Raw genomic sequence first — 23,538 nt, 5'->3', positions numbered from 1 at the left:
CTCAGACCCTCTGAGTCTCGGATGAATCAGCCAGCTTTGATTTTCCACCCGCTCTGTCTTTCCATCAATCTTAATCGTGGCCCAGTTTGCTTTGGTTGTAGGTTTTGAGCAACAGGCAGAGCAAGTGAGAGGTCAGGGTGGCCCTGGACAGAGTTGGGAAGTAGATGAGAAGCACCTGGCTTTGCAGATGCTTCTTTTTATTTAATCAACATTTTATTTACATTCAGGTAATATGTGCACTGTAAGTCACAGAGTGCTACAAGGCTTATGCTCAAGATAGCAGCCGCCTCCCGAGGCCTGGTTCCCACTCCCAGTGCAGCTCTAGAGCTGCTTCCCTTGTTTCTCGAAGGCACAACCTGGGATTGCTATGTTTTGATTTTTCAATTTAGACATTACTTTTAGATTTCTTACAATGGGAAATGAAGATTTAGAGGTTTAGCTTCCCCACTGACATATGCATCTTTTCACCTGTTAGTATTCCTATCACAATTTTTGGTTGAATATTCATTATATGACATTTATTATTATTATTATTATTATTATTATTTTTGAGACAGAGTCTTGTTCTGTTGCCCAGGCTGGAGTGCAGTGGCGCGATCTTGGCTCACTGCAAGCTCTGCCTCCCGGGTTCACGCCATTCTCCTGCCTCAGCCTCCCGAGTAGCTGGGACTACAGGCGCCCACCACCATGCCCGGCTAATTTTTTTGTATTTTTAGTAGAGACGGGGTTTCACAATGTTAGCCAGAATGGTCTCGATCTTCTGACCTTGTGATCCGCCCGCCTCAGCCTCCCAAAGTGCTGGGATTACAGGCGTGAGCCACCGCGCCTGGCTGACATTATTTTTTAAAGTAGTTAGTTATTTTGTTTGTTTGCTTATATTTTCATGTGCCCATCATAGCTCATCGTCACGCCTTCTGCAGAGCTTTACATGCCCCTCTGTAGTGTAGTGAGATGTGCTAGGTCATCTGTCCTCTTGTTTTTCTTGGAGGCTTTGGGTCTTGGTTTATTCCCTCATTTTGGTGGAGCACACCCTCCAATAGCTCTCTGAGAAAGTGCACAAGAGATAAATCTCTGGCAGACTTGCATGTTAGAAAGGATCTTTATTCTGTCCTGTCTTAACTAATAGTTTATCTAGGTAAAGAATTCTGGGTTGCAAAACATTTTCCCCTAGAATTTGGAAGGCATTTTTCCGTTTTTGTTTTTTCAGTGTCACTATTGAAAATTCCACCGCTATTGGGATTTTTCATCCTTTATATATAACCTGTTGGGTTTCTGGAGAATGTGCTTAATGTGGGTCTTTTTTTTTTCATTTATTTTTTTCTGAGCACTCTCTTAATGGAAAAATTTTGTCCTTTAATTTAGGAACTTTTCTCATTTTCAGTTTTTTCTTCCATCTCTTTCTCTGATTTCTCTTTCTGCAACTTGTATACTCACATGTTGGGCTTAAGATTTTTTTTTTTTTTTTTTAAAGAGACAGGATCTCGCTCTGTCACCCAGGCCAGAGAGCAGTGGTGCAGTCATAGGTCACTGAATATTTGAATTCCTGGGCTCAAGCTGTCCTCCCACCTCAACCTCTCAAAGTGTTGGGATTACAGATGGGAGCCACTGCAGCCAGCCTGATTTTTAAATCTTTTCTCACCTGTTATTTACTTCATTGTCTTTTTTATTTTAGTCTCTGGGAGGTTTCCTTGACTTCATCTTCCTACTTTTGGCCAAATTAAAAAATATCCTGCTATGTTTTTATTTCTTTTGTAAAAGCACCCTGCTAAAATTTCATGGGTGCAATATTTTATTATCTCAACAAAGGTGTCAATGATATGGTTAAAAACAAGCATTTTCCTGCCTCAGCCTTCTTTCCTCTGATTTCCTTTTCTTGTTTGATTTGGCCTCTGACTCTATTTTCACTGTGGGGGATTTTTCTTTGTTTTCTTTTTTCTTTTCTTTCTTTCTTTTCTTTTTTTTTTTTTTTTGAGACAGAGTCTTGCTCTATTGCCCAGGCTGGAGTGCAGTGGCGTGATCTCGACTGACTACAACCTCTGCCTCCCAGGTTCAAGTGATTCTCCTGCCTCAGTCTCCTGAGTAGCTGGGATTATGGGCACCTGCCACCATGCCTGGCTAATTTTTGTATTTTTAGTAGAGACAGCATTTCGCCATGTTGGCCAGGCTGGTCTTGAATTCCTGATCTCAGGTGATTCACCTGCCTCAGCCTCCCAAAGTGCTGGGATTACACGTGTGAGCCACTGCGTCCGGCCTTCACTGTGGGGTTTTTCCCAGAAGCCTGATGACACTGCATTTGTGTATATGAATTGAACATCTGAAAGCTGTTGGTTAGTTCTGTGTGCGTGTGTGTGTGTGTGCGTGTGTGTGCATGTGTGTGTGTGTGTGTGTGTGTGTGTAGTAGGGGTAGGGGGATGTGATCATGGGGCCCTGGCCATGTCTTTGGGCAACCCCTATATCGATATCTGTGGGTTTTTCCTCCTGGATCTGTTTTTCTCCCCAGTTTTCCTTTTCCAAGTCTGGCTTCCAGATTTGATAGCTAAGTGGGTCTGGAGGCTGGGACCCCAGGGTTCATCCCCTGGCCTCAGTGTTCCCTAAATGGGGCTCTATGGAGTTTTTGTGTGCCCCTGGGGGTGCTCCCCACTTCTGTGGGGATGAGAGGCAAAGGGCATGGCTGCTGGATGGGTGCAAGGTGGGAGGGGCCCGGGTCCCACCTGCTTCTCATACAGGGTCTAAGTCAGACTGCAGCTCTTGGGCTCCTAGTCCCTGAGACCCCCTTGGGATCTGGCCACAGCGCACCTTGCTTCTTGTAGCTCCACATTCCTCTTACCCACTCCCATGACTTTGGTTTTAGTTGTCTTTGCTCAGTTAAGCCAGTCCACCCATCCATCTCTTTCCAGCTTCCAAACCTGTCCTTGGCAGGCCATGCCTTTTCCTTCCTTTATTGCCAATTTCATGGGATGTCAGCCACAAGTGGAGACAAACATGGGCATCCAGAATCCCATCCTACACAAGGGCCTTTTGGGTCCCACCATCTGACCCTGTTAACACCCTCTGTGGGCACCCCACCCCAGCACCACATACACACCTGCCTGGAGAGTCTCAGAGAATTGAAAGGGCTCTCGGAGGTCAGGAACGTCTTCATGGAACAGATAGGGAAACTGAGGCACGAGGCGGGGAAGGGCCTCACCACCCCAGGTCGCATGGTGAGATAGTAGAGAGCTGAGCCAACTCCTGGGCCAGGGCTCTCCCACAGCCTCGTGGGGCAGCTCCGTGGCATGGGCCTTGATGTCATGGACTCTTGATGTCTGCTGAGTGAGCAGAGACCATGGCAGTTTGGATGCTGCCACCTGACGGGCTCACCTCATCCTAACAGTGTTGGTTACCATCCGTGGGCCATCTGTTTGGCCTCTGGGGGCATCCTGTAGCCGATCACTTAGGAGACCTTTGTGGAGTCATGTGACCTCCCTGGCCCTTGCCAGTGTCGTAACGGATGATGGAACCACATGGATTCAGTGGCTGTGTGTTAAGTGTCTACTTGTCACCAAGCCCCGTGCTGGGGGTAGTGCTGAACCAGGCGGGGGGCCTTGAAGGGGCTCTTAGGCTGCTGGGGAAGCAGACAAATCAATCCACAGTGATAGCACAGCCTGGTCAGGGCTGTGAGAGGCATGTCCCCGGGTGCTTGTTGGGGGGCATCCATCATCCTACTAGGGTTGAGTGAAGAGAAGGGGCTCTGGGAAGGTGTCCTGGAGGAAGCGGCCATTGGGTTGGCTGATAAAGAGCAAGTAGAATTGGAGTTGACTCAGAAAGCAGGGCGGGAAGAGGATCCCGGGGTGTGGAACAGCAGATGCAGATGTCAGGAGGCCGTAAGCACCCAGAGGGGTACAGGGTCGGAGGAGGAGGGCTGAGGTCAGAGCACTGCAGGAAGTAGCCCCTGGCTGGGGAAGCTAGGGGCCACCAGGGGCCTTTTGTGCACATCTCTGGGCATGTGTGTTCTTCCGGACTGTGACTTCTGAGGGGGTTCCCACAAAGTCCTGCTAGCTACAGGCAGCCTTGATTCTGGGGGAAAAAAACACAGAAAACTTTCAGCCTGAAGTCATATGTGCTTTGCAGTAGCAGTGGAAACAAGCAGTTGAAGATGATTAGGACTGAATGTTCCTGTTTTTAAAACATTTCCCAGGAAAAACAAATGTTTGAAAGTTAAACATTTTGGCTATTAAGATGGAACAGAAGAAAAATCACATTTGCCTTTTAAATCCAGGCACCAGAGCTGAGTCTCGAATCCAGCAGCCTCCCGTGCAGGACCCGTGGAGGCTGGATGAGGCCGGGGGTCTGCAGCTTATTGGGGTCTGCCATCCTAGGATATCTGTTCTATCTGGGGTGTTGTGGCACCGAGCTCTGGGCAGGCAGACCTGGCTCCCAGAGCTGCTATGTGGCCCCAGGCAGGTGACCTGACCTTCTAGAATCTCTGTTCTCATCTCCAGCTTCGCAGCTCACATTTCTGGGCTGTGCCGTACATTGCAGCATTAATCTTCCTGAATAACCCCAAAATGCATTGAAAATGGCTAACATCCAGGTTATATTAACCTTGCCTTTCATTTTCTGTATTCTGATGCTTTGACATCTGCAGGCCTTGCTGAGCCAAGGGGATTGTCCCTCCCAGGGTTAATCAGTTCCCAGATACAGCAAATAACTACACAAGCCCAACCACTCCACAGTCCACGGTGAAGTGGATAGGGCCACTATCCACCTGCCCTGATCACCCCAGGGGCAGTGCCAGAGAGTTAGGGACAGCCCCTGTGTCCCAGAGCCTGCCAGAATTATTCGAACTAGACAGTCCTAAGTCTCTTTCCCTTGCCTTGCCCGACCCTTCCTTTGGAAAACACAAAACAGGCTCCTGCCCATGTTTTCCCCTCACCCCCTACCTCCTGACTGTCTCTGGTGCTTCCCTGTCTGACCAGGCATGGTGGAGTGTGACTCGCGTTTTTAGAGAACTGTGAGTGTAAGCCTCCTTTGTGACAGTCATTTCTGTGTCCATGTGTCTTATCGAACCTGCTTAAAAACAAATCCCTGCAGAAGTAGAGGTACAGCGTGGGGCTCACGTGTCCTCACCAGCTTCATCATTGCAAGTACTCTGTGGGGGAAGCATAGACATGTTTACAAATGGGGACACTGAAGCTCAGGGAAGTGAGGGTTCTCATTCTGGCCAGAGAGCCAGTGGGAGGTAGAGATGGGAGTCAGGCTACCCAGCCTGCACCCTTACCCACTCTGCTGCACCGCCTCTCATCTCTGTCACGGGGAAAATGGCCCGGGTCTGCTAGGGGTGTCTGGAAGCATCGAATGCATGTTGCTGGTCGCAGTGCCTGGACAGGGCGCTCAGTGCAGGGTAGCAGAATTCAGCTTCTGCAGGCTGCAGGTGCAGCCCTGCAGAGTGTTCCCCTGAACTCAGCCTTGGCTGTTGGCCCAGACATCTTGACTCTAGAGCTCTCCCGCCTGTTCAGGTTACACACAGAATTCCCTTTCTCTGCATGGTCAGCCACGGTCCTCTGTGTGTGCTTGGCCGTGTGATGCTCTTCCTGGCGTTCATGCACCGAGCTGCACCAAGACCCCACGGTGGCTCACAGCTGACTCTCGCAGTTTGCTCCATCCCAGTGTGTTTCTAGACCATGCGCCATACCAGGAAGTCTGCTAATGTGAATCTCCTAGACATCGGCAAGTGTTTAAACACAGAACTGTCAAAGACGTACTAAAAATGCAATCAGAGATCGTTATGCCGTCTCTTTATTCCATCCCCCTCTGCTGTGTTCTGCGAGGTGGGAATGGGCGGAAGAAGCCATAAGTGGGCATTTTCCTGATTGTCACTGCATTTAGAGAACACTAAAACTCCGCCGGGCTCAATACTTCGCTCCGGGAATGGCATCGATGGTGGAGAAGCTTGCACATATCTTGTTGAATTTAACAGATTATGCAGTTTGGAGGCAGCACTTTCTGTTAAATGGGATGGGTAAGTGTTAGCGATAAAGAATTGTAACCTTTTGGAGGGAGATTAATCTTGGAAGCACAAAAAGCAGAGACTTCCATGCGCGTCCCCCTCTGCCCCGTGTGGCAGCCGTGCTTGCTGCGGTGTGGAATCTGTGTGTGGATGCACAGCTATTTGAATACACGTATGTGGCAAATGAAAAGTTAAAACAATAGGGCCATCCTCTAGTACTCTCCTGGTTAATACTTAAACATCTTTTCACCAAGAAATCCATGGCTAGCAAATGCCAGGATCTTGAATGATCTGGCTGGGGGGAAAAGGAGGCATTTGGGGAAGATGGTCTGAATATTTTCATGGAGAATACAGACGTGTAGCGTTGCTCCCCAGCTCTGAAAAGCAAGGGGAGGTAGGACTGATTTTGGCATCAAGGACCTGGTGCTTGTGGCAGAGGCGGGGAGATCAGCATCCTTGCCCACCTAGCAGAGCCCGACTGGCGTGTCTCCAGTTTCAGGGTCTGACCGGTGCCACAAGTCCCTGCTCCGCTCTTCCGAGATGCTCTCATACCCTTCCAGTCCCCTAAACTGTCTACTCATCAGGCATGTCCTACCAGAGGCTGGTCATTGTTCAGACATCTCAGAGGCAGGAGGCCAGGGTTCAAGTCCTAGCCCTACACTGTCTCACTGTGTGACCTTGGACAAGTATCTTCCCCTTTCTGAGCTCCAGTTTCCTCCTGTCCAGTGAGCGGCATGGATTAGGAGATCTGCGGGCCTCTTGGTGGTGTCTGGTTCATGACTGTGTCCCCAGCGGAGCCTCGCCGGGGTCTGGAACATAGGAACATTGGGCTCATGTTTAATCAGGGCTCATGGAGAGCTGACCAGGGCTGGGGGCTTTGCAGTGGATCCAACTTCAGGGAAGAAAGTGGGCATTCAGCCTAAGGGGCATTCAGGATAGGCTCAGTGGATTCTTAGCTTCCGTTGGGTTGATGGGGGGAAGTGGATAAGAAAAGGCATTTGGACCCATCTGTGCCCTTGCTGAGTCTTACCAAGGCAAGCACAGCCCCCAGCACCCGCACTGCTGTCCACCATGCCCAGCCCAGGGTGCTGTGTGAAGAGGGCTTTTTCTTTCGGCTTCCCCATGTTGTATCCATCTTTGGTTCAGGGGGTCACGTTATATTCTGGTCTCCAGGGTTGGTGCTGCCTAATCTCTTTCCACACCTGCTTGGAGAACAGTTGCTTTCTCAAGGTTCAGGTGCTTTTGGTGGCTTCTCAGGCAGCTCTCATCAGGGCCACGGGAAGCTTCCCTGTGTGTCAGCCATCTTATCTGCTGCAGGGAGGAACAGCAGCAGGAAAGGGCAAAGAGAACAACATCCATTTCCTCTGTGTTCAGTGCAGGCATTAGGCAGAAGAGTTTGTATCCATCTAATTTTTCCCCATAAAGCCCCTGCAAATCAATTAGTTGGCTGAGGTCCCCAAGACACTCCCCTCATTCACTGTTTAGATGGAGGGTTTTGATGAAACTAAGCAAGAGAGCCTCTAATGATTGGTCACTGGGAATTTTATCCATGTTTGGGTTGGTAAGAACTGCAGGGTGATGTGAACACTGGAAAACTAATGCAGCCTTAGGCTCTAACAATAGAGGTAGCAGCCCTAGAACAGAGGAGGAGACTCCTCTTCCCCACTCTGTGATGGTCAGGCCATGCCGGAACTTCCGTTCTTTGTCCCCCGTACCCACCTGCAAGAGAGAAGGTTTATTGGAGAAGATTCAGAGTTGGACAATCAAGATTGTGGGTAAGGAGGGTGAGTCTGAAAAAAATGTCCTGGCAGGGACAGTTGGAGAAAACGTTTGAGGAAAAGAGACGACACGGAGGTCAGTTGGTGTAAAGGAGACAGTCAGACCCAGCTAAGGATGTATTGATTGATAAATGCATCCATCCACCCATCTGTCAGTTCATCTATCCACCCATCTATGTATGCATCTATGTATCCATGTATCTATAAACCATCTATCCATCCATCCATCTATATATGCATCTATATATTCATACATATATAAAACATCCATCCATCCACCCACCCATCCATCCATTAAACAATCCATCCATCCATCCACCCACCCACCCACCCATCTATAAACCATCCATCCATCCATCCATCCATCCATCCGTCCATCCATCCATCTATATGTGCATCCATATATCCATACATATATAAAGCATCCCTCCACCCACCCATCCATTCATCCATAAACCATCCATCCATTCATCCATCTCTATATACATCTATAAAGCATCCATCCATCCATCCATAAGCCATCCATCTATCCATTCATCCATCCATGTATGCATCTATATATCCATCCATCTACAAAGCACCCATTCATCCGCTCATCCATCCGTCTATCTATAAACCATCCATTCATCCCTCCATCTATAAACCGTCCATCCATGTGTGCATCTATGTATTCATCCATCTATAAACCATCCATTCATTCATCCATGCATGCATCCATCTATCCATGTGTGCATCCATATCTATAAACCATTCATCCATCCATGCATCCATCCATCCATCTACAAAGCACCCATTCATCCACTCATCCATCCGTCTATCTATAAACCATCCATTCATCCATCCATCCATCCATCCATCCATCTATAAACCATCCATCCATGTGTGCATCTATATATCCATCCATCTATAAACCATCCATTCATCCATCCATGCATGCATCTGTCTATCCATGTGTGTGTCCATATCTATAAACCATTCATCCATCCATGCATGCATGCATCCATCCATCCATCCATCCATCCACTGAGAGGCAGGGTAGCATGACGGTGCAGAGTGCACCTCAGGATACTGCCATAGGGTCTACCAAATGTCCATTGTCCTCTGTAATTGTCAGTCATTTTGATATTGATTTGTGTGATCTTATGCAACCTCTCCCTGGGCCTCAGTTTTCTCAGCTGTAACCTGGGGATAGTAACACTTAAGTGTCTGTGAAGGTTATGCACAGCTGGTGAATTGCCAAGTCCAGGTGGACATCCACAGGCATACTCACGACTTTGGACTCAGAGGGATGTGGTGCTGGACAGTTTCTGTGTTCATAAGTGGATGTCCCTTTGCCTCCAAGCCATGGAACAGACAGTGTTTGAGAGTGTCACCCCAGCAGGTGGTGGCTCCTGCCCTGCTGCCCAGCTTTATGTACAGGAGCTCGGCCTTGTGCCCCATCCACCCTTTCCTGGGAGGGAAGAAGCCTCAGTCATCGGCTGCTGAGGTGAGAAGAAGAGAGGAGAGCTGACAGCTTCTGCGCCCCTCCCAATCCCCAGTAGTCGGGAGCTGCAGAAATAAATGGAACCGTACAGTTGGAGTAATTTGCTAATTTGCTTAAGTAACACCCCCAGTCAAAGACATGACATAAATACCTGAGCGCAGGCTCCACATCCCCAGCTTGGGTGGCAGGATGGATGGGTGATCTGAAGTGGAAATGCGGTGAATCAGAGCCGAAGGCAGTGATGGTGGCCACCCCCGACCTGAGCTGGGGGTTCTGGCTGCCTCCCTGCTGCAGTGTGTTTGGGGAGGGGCTCGGTGAGGGGTTGCACACTGACTCTGGGTCTGCTGGCCTTGGAGGAGTCTGAGGCACCCATCTAGAGGTATGGGGTCAGCTGGACCAGCGTCCCCCTCCGCAGCCATGGGGCCTGGGTGGGTTTCCCAGCCTTTGTGCCTCATTCTGCTCAGCTGCAAAGAGGAGATAATAGAACCAAGTACCTTGGGGGTGCTCTAGGGAAATGAGATCTCAGCTCTCCACCAGGGGTCCGGAAGTGGCCATCTTTCCTGCTGTGTCCTCCCCGGCCCACCGCCAGCTGCTCAGGCCCACGCAGTCCTCTTCCCTCCGCTCCGCAGCCTGAGCCTCGCTGGAGAGGGCTTCTCCATACCATTCCTGGTCGCACTGTGGGGCTGTGGGCAGCTTCATTTGCCAGACTCCTGCTGGGGCCTGCTAGGGACAGAGCTGGGGGAAGCAAACCCGCCTGCCTCCATGGTCTTGGAGCTCTCCCAAGAGCACAGCAAGCAGAGTTCCCAGCGCTCTGGGGCCAGGGTGGGCTCTGATGAACAAGAGGAGGGTCGGGGAGGTGGAAGGGGGTTGGAGAATCTCATCCCAGCAGCCTGATTGGAAGAACCTCAGACCAGGGCCAGGCTGTTCCCTTCACATCCCCAGGGACAGAAACCCAAATGCCTGTTAGGAGTGGGCAGTACCTTCAAATGAATGAAGCGGACTAGGGTGAGACGGTAGGGACAGGTGGGGACTGGGGCCAGCTGGAGGCATTCATCCTGTCCAAGTGGACACAGACACTCAGCACTTCCTGACTGGACCGGGATGGCCAGAGGTTAAATTGTATTTATTTCTTTATTTTTAGAAAACAGAAGTAATGAAGTGTTATTAGGAATGTCTCAGATTTTTGATGTTGGCAACAAGTTCAAGTTTAAAAAAAAAAGTTGTGCCAAACAAAATATGTCTGTGGGTGGGTCTGGCCTGCCTGCTTCTAGTTTGCAAACTCCGGCCCAGGGAAGCTCTTTGGTTTTTTTGAACATCAAAAGTTTTGTACATTGATTATCTTCTATAATATCAGAACAGTCCTGCAAGGTAGCCGTGACTTTTCTCATTTTACAGGTGAGGAAACTGAGGCACAGGGAAGCTAAGTCATACAGCTCGTTGGTGCCTCAGTGGGTCTGGGATCTAGGCTGCTGGAGCTGAGATTCTGTGGCCTGCTATGTACCAGTGGCCCCCCGCCCTGGAGTTGATAAATCCTGAAGAAGAAAGAGCAGTGCTGGCCGGGCGCGGTGGCTCAAGCCTGTAATCCCAGCACTTTGGGAGGCCGAGACGGGCGGATCACGAGCTCAGGAGATCGAGACCATCCTGGCTAACACGGTGAAACCCCGTCTCTACTAAAAATACAAAAAACTAGCTGGGCGAGGTGGCGGGCGCCTGTAGTCCCAGCTACTCGGGAGACTGAGGCAGGAGAATGGCTTAAACCTGGGAGGCGGAGCTTGCAGTGAGCTGAGATCCGGCCACTGTACTCCAACCTGGGCGGCAGAGCGAGACTCCGTCTCAAAAAAAAAAAAAAAAAAAAAAAAAAAGAAAGAGCAGTGCTTTCTCAAACCTGTAAAGCAGTCTGGGGTGGTCGGTGAGTCAGCTATGAGTAGATTGGGATTTTCTTCCTGTTTTGCAGAAAACTTCTATCTCACCTCAGGGTTCCCTTTCTCACTGCCCTGGCCTACCTTCCCTGGCCAGGCTGGGAACTGGTCATTTGCCGTGGCCATAGGGCATGTGGTTAGACAGACGGCATAGATCTTACCTAGCTGGGAGTAGAGAAGAAGCTTATAAAGGGGCTCTGGACTCTTCTATTTCATTGCAATTAGGATATAATAATGGCTGTAGTTATAGGACATGCATTGCCGTAAACCTCACTCTGCCCTTCCCGGGAGCTCACATAAGGGATGGGGAGGCGAGCTCTTCCTAGAGCGCTTCCTGAGAGCTGAGTGTGATGGCACATCTTCTGAGTCTCAGCCCATATTGCGAGCATCCGTTTCCAATAAGAAAAACAATCCTTAGTATTTGGAGCAGAGGCATTTCTGGAGTTCGGTTCCCCATGGAATGCTCACACAGCGGGAGAGGTAGAGGTTTTGGTCCTGGTGGAAAAGGCTCTGCTGTTCCTGGGCTGCTGTGTTGTCCCAGGGGACAGAGCACGGTGCCCATGCTGCTGGGCATTGCCCGGGAGGGTGAGGAGTGAAGGGGGTGTCAGGGAAGGGGCTCAGTGGAGCCTGACGGCCAGAGGAGTGTTCGAGCACCTTGCCTTGTGTGTGACTTAGCAGATGAAGGTCACGGTCTCCCAGGGATGGAGGGGATGCCTCACGAGGTGTCGGTCTGTTAGCCACAGTTACTGCTTTGTGAACTGGTTATGGAATGTCACCGTTTTCCTGTCCGGGCCCCCATCTCCCCGAGGCCCCTGTGCTGTGCTGGTGCCTTCACATGCTACTTGCCTGACCCACCAGGGCACTCTCCACCCAGGAGGGGCCGGGAGAAAGGCTTGGGTCTCCAAGTGCACTTTCAACATTTCATTTTTTATCCAAATCAGGGCTTACAGGTACCATCTTGACTCTCCAGGCCCATGAGAGCCCAGCAGCTGAGGCTGGTGGGGACTGGGGAGTCAGGGGCCCGAGCCTGGGGTCAGGCTGGCTCTCAGATGGAGTAGGGGGCACAGGGGCGAGTGGCGTTTACTGAGACCGAAGAGCCGTGGTGGTCTTGTTCCTGCATAGAGCCAGTCTGGTGGGTGAAGCCTGCCAGGCAGCTGTCCAGAAACCAGCCCCAGCCAGTGTCCTGGGTGGCACACTCCTGCCTAGGGCATCCATGAAACTGGACCCCAGAGAAAGATGTGTACCTTGGAGGAACTACCCAAAAGTTCGCACACGGCAAAGCTAGAATGACACTGTTGTAATTCGGTGGCTGTATACATAGACGTTTTTGTTTTGATTCCATCTAGAGTGCGTTTTGGCTTTGAATTTCCATGGCAGTAGGGGTCGGCCCTATAATGTTTCCTGAGTGTGGGGTCTCCAAACGTTTGAACTGGGTTCTGCAAAGACCTTGTGATTCCTTTCGGAAAGTGGAGGATAGAGTCCCAGATACCCAGGGGGTAGGGGCCTGGGACCATGAGGCCGGTGACAGCTAGGACTGGGGGTGCAGGGTGAGGGGTCTTCTACCAGTAGACAACTAGTCCAGAAAGAAGAAACGGAGGCAGAGAAGTCCCAGGATAAGGCCAGGCACTCTGCAGCTTAGCAGCCTGGGAGGAACCTGTCCAGCCTCCTCCCAGTGATCTCAGGGGCCGATGGCCAGTGGAGGCCCGGGCAGGCAGGACCATGGGGACAGTGATCCTGTCTGAGGATCTGTCTGAGTGATCCTCTGCTGCCTCCTCTGATCTGATGAAGACACCTGTTGGGGGCCTGGCAGCAGGTACTCCGTCAGCGATTCCAGCAGCTTCCTCCTGGCCGCCCCTCTCTCAGCTGTGCTGTGGCTTCTGGAAAAGCTGACAGCTGTGTGCTGCGTGTCTGTCTGTGTCCGCCCCTGCAGGCAGCCTGCCCTACGAGTACAAGATCGTGATCGCAGGCAACCACGAGCTGACCTTTGACCAGGAGTTCATGGCCGACCTCATCAAGCAGGACTTTTACTACTTCCCATCTGTGTCGAAGCTGAAGCCGGAGAACTATGAGAATGTGCAGTCGCTGCTGACCAACTGCATCTACCTTCAGGACTCGGAGGTCACCGTGCGGGGCTTCCGGATCTACGGCTCCCCATGGTGAGTGGGCCTGGGCACTGGTCCTGCCTGCTGGCAAGACCAGAGCTGAGGCTGAGTGCAGGGGGTGTAGGGGATGGGAGAAGCAGCAGGGAGCTCCGCATGCGAGGCTCAGGACTGAATCTTGCCCCCTCACCCTCTGTGTGAACCTAGGCAGGTGACTGCTGCTCTCTGGGCCTCTCTTCCCCCATATCTCACTGAAAATAGTATGATCAGCTGTATCCTGTGTTATGCTGTGCACGATACTAGCTCACTTACAGGCAGGTACTATTATCTGCATTTCACAGGTGAGAAAACTGAGGCCCAGAGTGGGCGAGGACCTTGCCGAAGGTCACACAGCTAGGAAGGGGCAGAGCTGGGATTAAACCCAAGCGATTTGGTTCCAGAACCCCTGCCTTTAATGAATGTTCTGTAATGCTAGGAATCTTTCCCTGATGCTGTCTTCCAGCTCCACACAAAAAAGATGCATATGTCAGGGGCTGGGCGAGATGATGATGGTAATAATGATGATATTGGTGGTGATGGTGATGATGGTGATGCTGATGGTATAGTAATGATGATGGTGATAATCATGGGGATGGTGGTGACGGTGATGATGATGGTGGTGGTGATGGTGGTGGTGGTGATGATGGTGTGATGATGATGGTTGATGATGATGGTGATGCTGATGCTGATGGTGATGATGGTGGTGATGATGGTGTGGTGATGATGTGATGATGGTAATGAGGAGGATGATGGTGGTGATGATGATGATGGTGGCAATGATGATGGCAGTGAGAATGACGATGGTGATGATGGTAATGATGCTGGTGTGATTATAATGGTGAGGGTAGTGATGGTGATAATGATGATGGTGATGATGCTGATGTGATGATGATGGTGAGGGTAGTGATGGTGATAATGGTAATGGTGGTGATGATGATGATGGTGGTGTGATGATGGTGAGGGTGGTGATGGTGATGATGGTGATAATGGTGGTGTTGGTGATGATGATGGTATGGTGATGGTGATGGTGATGATGATGATGGTGGTGTGATGATGGTGAGGGTGGTGATGGTGATGATGGTGATAATGGTGGTGTTGGTGATGATGGTATCATGATGGTGATGGTGATGATGATGATGGTGACAATGATGATGAAGGAGAAGGCAATGGTGATGATGATAATGGTGATGGCAGGAAATAATTTCCGAGCAATTACAGTAATCTATGCCCTAGGCTAAAGGCTCCATAAACCTTACCTCTAATCCTGACTCAGCCCTGTGAGGATTGATTTATTATCCCTGTTTTATAGGTGGACAGAATGATCGGCCACAGGGTGTCCAGTGCTGGCAGGGTGAGATGGGCTTCATACATGGAAGGGCAAGATCACATATGCTTAAAAGTGTGGCTTGATCCTGGAAGGCTCCCTGGAGGGTGTGGAGTGACCTGAGCCTTGAGGGAAGAGAAAGGCATTCACAGGCAGGGGGAGTAACGTGGTCTGAGTCTGCACTATCAGGAAGCAGCACAGTCAGTGAGGCTAAGGAGCCCTTTAGAGGCACAAAGGGCCTGCCTGGGTGGAGAGACTTCAGAGAGAGCTACTGCCAGCATAGAGCATCTGGGAAACCCCTGGGCTGCCCTGGTTGGTGGCTGGAGGCTGTAGGCAGATTTAGGATCTGGTCTCATCTTGCCATGGCCTTCTCATGGAGCAGAGGGGAGGGCTGGGAGGCTCAGGGCTGTTTCCTCTTCCCTGGCCTTGGCAGGTGCTTGCTATCATCTCCTTGGACCTCATGATGTACAGGTTCTTGGTGAATCCTCCCTGCAGACAGTGAGGTCCCAGACAAGGACCTTTGGGCACTCAAGGATGTGATGAGGTCAGTGCCAACGACAAGGAGAGGAGGGGAGATGGTTGAGTCTGCCTGACAGGCGACTAGAGCTCAGATCTGGAGAAGTCTGATAGGCTGAAGACCAGGAGGGCAGTCTAGGAGGAGGACCGGCAAGCAACAGCCTGGGGGTGAGCCAGGCACGATGGAAAGTCTGGAGTGTCAGGTGTGTGCGGGCAGGTGGGCAGGTAGGGGTCAGCATGGTGAGAGGTGGAGGCCCGCAGTCCCTGGGAATCTGGACTGATCTCTTTGCCCAATGGTTTGTACTTTTCTCCTCAGCAAACTGCTTTTTTGTTTAAGTTAGATTTTGTAGAGGTTAAGAGCATGGCTCTGGAGCCCAACTGTTTGGGCTCAAATCTTGGCCTCACCTTTTTTTTTTTTTTTTTTTTTTTTTTTTTGAGATGGAGTCTCGCTCTGTTGCCCAGGCTGGAGTGCACTGGTGCGATCTTGGTTCACTGCAACCTCCACCTCCTGGGTTCAAGCAATTCTCTGCCTCAGCCTCCCGAGTAGCTGGGACTACAGGAGCCTGCCACCATGACCGGCTAATTTTTGTATTTTCAGTAGAGATGGGGTTTCACCATGTTGGCCAGGCTGGTTTCGAACTCCTGACCTCAGGTGATCCACCCACCTTGGCCTCCCAAAGTGCTGGGATTACAGGTGTGAGCCTTTGTGCCTAGCCAGACTCATCTTTTACTAGTTGTGTGATGCTGGGTGAGTCACTTAACCTCTCTGTGCCTCAGTTTCCTCCTCTGCAAAATGGGAGTGAGAGTGTGGCTCCTCCAGAGGGTGGCTGTAAGGCTGCCGGAGGGTTCGGCTGAGCCTGGTGCCACTACAGAGACCTCATTCTTGTTGTTTGCTGCAGAGCTTACTCTTCCAGCACAGCTTTGCCCGGCACCCAGTGTGTTGGGTGGAGGATGGTGGGGGAGGAGGGCTGCCAGGCATCACTCAGGGTGTTGCCCACTCCCCCACACAGCGCAGCTCTGTGCATCCCACAGCTGGGCTCCGAAGAGCCCCTTTGACCACTGGCTCCCTGGGCTCAGGAGCGAACTAAAGGCCAGGAGTGGGCCCTGCCCTCGTCTGCCAGCCGAGGCCAAGTCCTGGCACTGCTGTGGTTGTGGGCCTGAGGACCAAGTGAGACCGGCCTGTGGTCCTGCTGTGGTCCAGCTGCTCTGAGTTCCAGCCACCAGTGGCTCCCGGTTTTGCTTCTGTGTCTTCCAGTGTGAGCAGTTCTGGGCTCCCTCATTCCTGGTTACCCCCAGGGTCTGAGCACAAGCAGGCGGTGTCATTTCTTTCTCCCTGACTCCCTACCCACTGGGTGCACACACACAGCCTGTGCCATGCTAGGGAGTGGGAGAAGCCAAAGGATAGACAAGGGAACTCGAGCCCGGGAGATGGGTTCAGGGGCCATGTGACCCTGCCCCAGAAAGGGTTTGGTGAGATCCAGGAGGACTCCCTGTTGGAGAGAGCATTTGAACTGGGGCCAGAAGAGGCATGAGATTTCCACAGGCAGAGGAGGCAGGGGAAGACCCACATGTCTGAACCTCTGTTACGTGTCAGGCTCTGTGCCAGGCTCTGTGCCAGGCTCTTGGGTCGTGTCGCTTGACAACCGTTAACACCGAGGGCTGAACGCCCCCTCCTCTCCGTCCCACAAGGGAGGCTGTGAGCTGGTGCTCCTCCTGTTCCTCTCAGGCCCTATCTGGGGCTGGGAGCAGGTGGTGGAGGTGAGGCCTGGGCTCATTTGCTGGCAAGTTTCACTCAGTTTCCAACTGTTGTGAGCAGATTGCCGGTGTCCGCCGCTGTGGTGCCACGGAATGGATGCCGAGCCACTCTGGCCTCTACCCTCCCCTGGGAGGCTGGGTCCTGCCACCATGCCCCAGCAGAGAGTGTCTGGGAAACCCCTGCGCTGCCCTGGTTGGTGCCACATGGTGACCACCTGGTGGCTGGAGGCTGTGGGCGGATTTAGGACCTGGTCTCATCTTGCCACAGCCTCCTCATGGAGCAGAGGGGAAAGTGGGGAGGTGCAGGACTGTCCCATCTTCCCTGTCCTCGGCAGGTGCCTGCTGTCATCTCTCTGGACCTCATGATGTATACAGTCTCAATGAACCTTCCCTGCAACCAGTGAGGTCCCAGACAAGGGCCTTTGAGTACTGGAGGCTGTTCAAATTGGGACACCACCACTTTTCAGCTGTGTGACTTTGGGCAGGTGGCTCAGCTTCTCTGGTCCTTCTGTGTAGTGGGGAAACGACAGTGCCTGCCTTGTTGGGGGGTTGTGAGGGCTGCGTGGGCCCATCCAGGTGAAGGCCTGGCTCAAAGGAAGGCTCTGGAGAGTGGCTGCGGTCATTTATTATTACTGGGGTGCTCCTTGGGGAGCCAGGAAGAGAATAACCATTTAGTTTTATTCCACAAACTCCAAGGCAGGGCTAGGCCTGCAATTACCCCATTTTACAGAAGGGCAGGTAGAGGTCCAGGCAGGGATGTGGCTTGCCCAGGGCACCTGGGGGGTGACCCTCCATGCTCCCGGTCCTAGCTCTTCCTGCTCCAGGGCGGAGGCCATTCAGTGGCCTTTCTGAACGCCTCCCGTGTGGCAGGTCTCCATCCTCAGAACAGCCTTTGGGTGCACAGGGGCCGTTTCGGCCCCCTGAGGAGACTGAGGCCTGGGGATCGAGCTGATGTCCTCATGCCCTCAGGAATAAACTTGTTAATTCATTCATCAAGGTTGTACGGAGTGCCAGGGAGACCCTGGGGACATGGTGTGGACAGACAGACGCCACTGCTGCCTTCATGGGATTTACGTTCTCATGGGAGACTGTCAACAGCTAATTCCATCATCCGTAGGAGCCATGAAGGAGGGGCCTTGGGTGCTGGAGTCAGGCGAGGCTTCCTGTGGGAAGAGCCAGAGGCTGAATAGATACAGGCAGCTAAGTGCAGGTGAAACGGTGTGGCAGGCAGAGGAAGCAGCCTGGGCAAAGGCCAGGAGGCTTAAGGGCCTGGGGCATTTTGGGGAACACAGAGCTGAGTGTGGCTTCCGGGGGTCTGGGTGGATGACAGCAAGAGAGCAGCGGCTGGGCAGCCAGATCGTGTTGGTGCCGCCAGAATCCAGGTCCCTGGCCATACCCCCGTCCACCCACCATGCTGCTGGTAGCCAGGACTTTGCAGGTCGGCCTTCTCCCTTGAGGGTGTCAGGTAGCCTCTCTGAGCCCTGGGCTTCCAAGCAACTGGGAAGGTGACATGACGTGATCTGGCGAGCGCAGGACACTACCCTGTGAGAGTCTCTCGGCGGAGAGGGACACTCAGCTGCCGGTATCCCCAGGTGATGCTAGAAGTGACACAATTGGAAGTGGCATTAACCAGCCCCTAAAAAAGTATTCACGGCTGAAGAACCCCCCGGCCCGGCTGCCAATCCTGCCTGGTGTCCAGTGGGGTGTGGGGGGTTGTGCACCCCCTCCCCAGCTGCCTGTCGAAGTTCTGGCTGGGGCACTCCGCTCCCCTGGCACCGGCCACCTGGGCATATGGCGGCTCTTTTGGGGGGTGCAGGTGACGGAGCTGCTTGTGATCATTGGGAGTTCAGATGTTCCAGACTTTCCTTTTCTTTCCCCTCTGCCCCCAACATATTGGCTACCACGTGGACTACAGGAGGCATTCCCTCCAGCTTTAGAAGCACAGTTAGACCAGCAGGCAGGGAGCAGGGATGGAATAAACACTAGCAACGAGTGACCTAATAGCTGCTGCAGCTGGACATGTGGGCAGGGCCGACCGGGTTGAGGGGCAGATGTGTTCACCATGTGGCCCTAGGAGGTAGACGGCAGAGCAGGGGACAGAGGCAAGTGACAGGAGGCAGTCTCACCAGTGCGGGAAGACTCCTCCATAGGCAGGAGTCCAGGGAAGAGGTGATGTGGCCTTACCAAGTAGTGAGCTGCCCATCACGAGGGGCATGCAAGCAGGGGGTCTGCTGTGGGTGGGCCTAGTGTCCTTCCAGCCTCTTCCCCCTTACAGGGCACAGTTCCTCTGCCTGTGGCTGTCAATTCCCCCTTAAGCAGAGGGATGCACGGGCCCATTCCTGGGAGGTCCTCTCTCTGCTAGACTTGGAGGCTAGCCTTGATATTGAGGGCTTTACATAGCAAGCTAAGAAGGGGAAGCAAAAAGCAAACATATGGTTATAGCAACTGGCTTTTCTTCTGCTACCACTAAGAGATACTCTGTTTGGGAGATTGGTAGGTCAGATTTTCTTTTTCCCTGGAGATAGGGTCTTGCTCTGTCGCCCTAGCTGGAGTACAGTGGTACAGTCACAGCTCACTGCAGCCTCGACTGCCTGGGCTCAAGTGATCCCCCCACCTCAGCTTCCCAAGTAGCTGGGACCACAGGTACGTATCACCACGCCTGGCTGATTTTTAAAACTACTTGTAGAGATGGGGTCTCATGATGTTGCCCAGACTGATTTCAAACTCCTGGGCTCAAGCAGTCCTCAGTGGCTAGATTGTAATGGTTTTGACTTCCTTGCTTGTTGAGTCACACATTCTGAGGCCCATTGTGGTTTGTCATGTGCCTGGCTCTATGCAGGGCTTGGGAGACCCTGAAATGGATCAAGCCTGCCTCCCAGGAGCTCAGGTTTGACAAGGGCCTATAACTATTGGGGGCAGGGGCCTGTGACTGTTGGAATCCTCTGCTTACCCAGCCTTTGCACAAGCCAGATCCCCTGCTCAGTGCTTGCTCACATGTTCTCGTTCAGTCCTTGCAGTGGGTTGATTCTCATGGGTATGTGCTGGTGCAGTGTCTCTGGGTGGTTTCCATTTGCATTCCCCTAATGACCAGTGAGGCTGAGAATATTTTCCCATGTTGATTGGCCACTTAGATTTCCTCTTTTGGGAAGTGCTCAAGTCTTTTGTCCATTAAAAACAATAATTGGGTTGTTTGTCTTTTTCTTACTGGTTCATGGAGATTCTTCATGTATTCTGATTATGAGTATGAGCCTTTTCTCAGTTGTGATGTTACCAATAGCTTTTCCCCCTCTGTGACCTGTCTTTCCCCTGTCTTAGCAGAGCCTTCGGGTGCACAGAAGTTTTAAATTTTGGTGTAGTCAAATATCTTGTGTTTTTCTTTGTGATAAATGCTTTTGGTACCTTATTGCAGAGATCTTATTGCAGAGATCTTCTGTTCTCTGAAATCATGAAGACTTGTTTCTTTTGTGTTTTTGAGATGGAGTCTCACTCTGTCTCCTAGGCTAGAGTGCAATGGCATGATCTCGGCTCACTGCAACCTCTGCCTCCTGGGTTCAAGTGATTCTCCCTCCTCAGCCTCCTGAGTAGCTGGGATTACAGGTAGCTGCCATCATGCCCAGATAATTTTTGTGTTTTTGTAGAGACAGGGTTTCACCATGTTGGCCAGGCTGGTCTTAAACTCCTGACCTCAAGTGATCCACCTGCTTAGGCCTCTCAGAGTGCTGGGATTACAGGCATGAGCCACCTCACCTGGCCTTGTTTCTGTATTGTTTTCCAGAAGTTTTGTTGTTTTGCCTCTTATGTTCAGGTGTTGGATCTACTGGAAATGATTGTGTTGATGGTGTGAGGTAGGGATCTTGTTCAGGGTTTTTCCACATGGACACCCTCCTGGCCCAGCACCATGTGTAGAAAGCCTGTCCTCTTTACTCCTACCACCGTTATCTGACACGTGAGGTCTGTGTCTGGCTTCTCTCTCCCGCTCCATTGTGCCATTCAGTGTAGGACCACCCTGTCTTTATTACTCTGGCAGCTGATTTATGGTCTCTTTATCCTACTAGAGCATTTGAGACTTCATGGGGGCAGTGACCCAGATCTCCCTTTCTCATGGACCTAACTCCAGTGCTCAGTACAGAGTCTGGCTCCTCATAATAAGTATTTGTTGGGTGAATGAATGAGTGAATGAGTGACCAGATGGATGGATGGCAAGCTGTGGGGACTCAGTTAAAATCCAAGCCTGGTTTATTCTCCTGTGATTGAACCTTTCTGGGGTCTCCGCCCAGGCCTGTCACCAGCTCCCTCCCCTCTGGTTCCTTCTTCCTCTTCTGTGCTGCTGTCTCTAAAGCAAGGCCTGACTGTGCCCCCTGCTGGCTTGCCATGTCGCCCCCTTGATACCATCCCCTTAACCCTCAAGCTGAAGGCCAGATGCCCCCTTCTGTGTCCCCTGGATCCTGGGCCCTGCCCTCCGAAGAAGGTCTCTATCACAGTATCATCACTACCAGGGGAAGGGCCATAACCACTGCTGCACCCTGCACTTACCAAGTCTTTCAGTCTGTCTGGGCAAGAAGGGATGAAAGTCTCATTAGGGTGGCGTGTTTGTGCTGCCCCCTCCCAGGGCACTGTGATGTTCCAGGGCTCAGGGAGACTGTGGACTCTCAGGTGCAGACGGTGTCAGGCCTTCGCTGAGAGCAGCTTAGCGGAAGGGGGCGGGAACCAACTGCAGGAGAAGAGGAAGAACTCAGCTGGTACAAAATCCTAAGTGTTAAAAAAAATCCCGTATACATACCGTATTCATTTATGGGTTTTGGATGCATTTTTTGTTCTCATTTAACTGAAAACGGCCTTGATTTAAAAAAAAGAGTGAGGGAGAGAGTGAAATTGGCACGCAGCGAGTCCATCTGGTCTAATTACTTCTGGTATTTTGAAAGAAGGGATCCAAACCTGCTGAGACATTAAACTTTGAGAAGTGGCTGCCGGGCCCGTTGCTGGGCATCTGCACTCGGGTCCTGATTCTCGGCTCAGGGGTTTCACTGTCTCCCGGCAGGGCTGGACCTCAAGGCCAGGCAGAGGTGCCAGGATGCCCTGCACCTCTCTGTGGGAGCCAGTGGCCTTGGGTGTCAGCCCTCTTCAAACAGCCAGGGCTGCTCCAGACCATTCTGGAATACATGTCCTGGTACATGGCTCCCAGCTGTTTAACCTTGGGTCAGAATCTTGGCTTTCTGTGAAATGCCAAGAGGGATAGTCACTTTGTAGAACTGCCCTCAGGACTGAAGGAGGTCCTGTGTGTGCACTGCTTGGCACATGATGGGCATGCACACGCCTGCTGCTCAACGTTTATGACTTCCCAGGCTAGGGGACGGGGGCGATATGGGTGGTTTCTCTACCGCCCACAGCCATGGGACAGAGCTGCAGCCAGGTGGCCCCTGGGACAAGACTGGGGTGGGTTGTGGCACTGGCCTTTGACGTTTGTTCCTTCCCTTCCCTTCCCTTTGTGCACTTAGCAGGCCTGCGGGGTGGATGGAGCCAGAACGGAGCAGCCTGGAACTTGAAATCTGTCCTCTGAAAGAGCCAGGGGCCAGGGGTTGATGTGATTGTAGTGACAGTCCCTGTCTTATGCTGGCCCGGAGGCCCTGTCCTCTGAAACAGTCAGGGAGGCCTAGAATCTTGTCCCCCTTTTATAGCTGAGGGGTCTGAGACCCCAGCAGGGAAGTGGCTTGTGAGAGGTCCTGCAGGAACTGAACAAGCTGGGTCTGCACGGCAGGGAGGATGGAGGCCCCACCCGGTGTGCGCTGCGAGCTGCCAGAATGCTTCTTTCTAACTTTATAAATGTATATTTTAGAGAAAAAACGAGACAGGATGATCTCCTGGCCCCATAGCTTCCTCCTTGTCTCCCACCAGAATGGGGTCGAGTCCTGGAAGTGGAGGGCAGGGTGGCGGGATTCCTGGCCGGCCCTGAGGCAGCCCCCACTCCCTCAGCTGTCACTGCTGATGGCTGACAGTGGTGAGGCTCTTTCTCCCCTCTCCACCTTGCCCCATGGCATGCTCCACCCAGGATTCAAGGCGGCCGGTGATGCCACCCTTCCCAGGAAGCCCCGCGGGGGTTGGTTTGGACTGCCAGCTTCTCTGCAGCATGCCACGCCCTCGGTGTCCCCTCCTGTCTCTGGGTGAGACACAGGTGGGCCTGGCACTCGGTGCCAAGTTCCTGACCTGGAATCCTTTGCCCTTTCTCTTAAGAACCTTTTAAATCTTTTATAAAACATTGACGTTTTAGTCTCCAATAATTCCCTCTGAGGTATTAGGGGTGTTGTCATTTTAGATGGCAGGCTCTTGGCCAGCGAGGTGCAATCTGGGGGAGTCCTGGGCAGGCTGGTTTGGGGTGTGACTGGTTTAGGGGGTGTAGCCCAGTTTGGGGGTGCTCCCTGGGGAGACTGTGTCTGCCTCAGTCTGTGGGCACATCCAGCAGGGGCCACTTTACCTGAGTTTCTTGGCTTGGGGCTTCCTGGACCACACAGGTCTGCAGGCCTGAGGACAGCTTTGGGGTTCCAGCTCCTGCTTCCTGTGGCCAGTGGGGGCCTTTTCTGTTCTGCTGTTTTCCTGAAGCCCTCTGGGGCCCAGCATACCGAGAATGGAGGCTGAGTCCAA

General features: G+C 52.1%; 1 protein-coding gene across 1 annotated transcript in view; it reads left to right on the top strand.

Annotated features, from left to right (window-relative positions):
* The window catches only part of MPPED1 (metallophosphoesterase domain containing 1), a 96,314-nt gene that overhangs the window by 49,810 nt on the left and 22,966 nt on the right, over window positions 1-23,538 (top strand). The window contains exon 4 of the mRNA XM_028827623.2: window positions 13,100-13,325. Coding sequence (XP_028683456.1) covers window positions 13,100-13,325 — 226 coding nt within the window. The remainder of the gene's footprint in view (window positions 1-13,099; window positions 13,326-23,538) is intronic.

Source organism: Macaca mulatta, chromosome 10 (assembly GCF_049350105.2).
Source record: "Macaca mulatta isolate MMU2019108-1 chromosome 10, T2T-MMU8v2.0, whole genome shotgun sequence".
Lineage (NCBI taxonomy): Eukaryota > Metazoa > Chordata > Mammalia > Primates > Cercopithecidae > Macaca > Macaca mulatta.
This window is presented reverse-complemented; position numbering and strand designations above follow the sequence as displayed.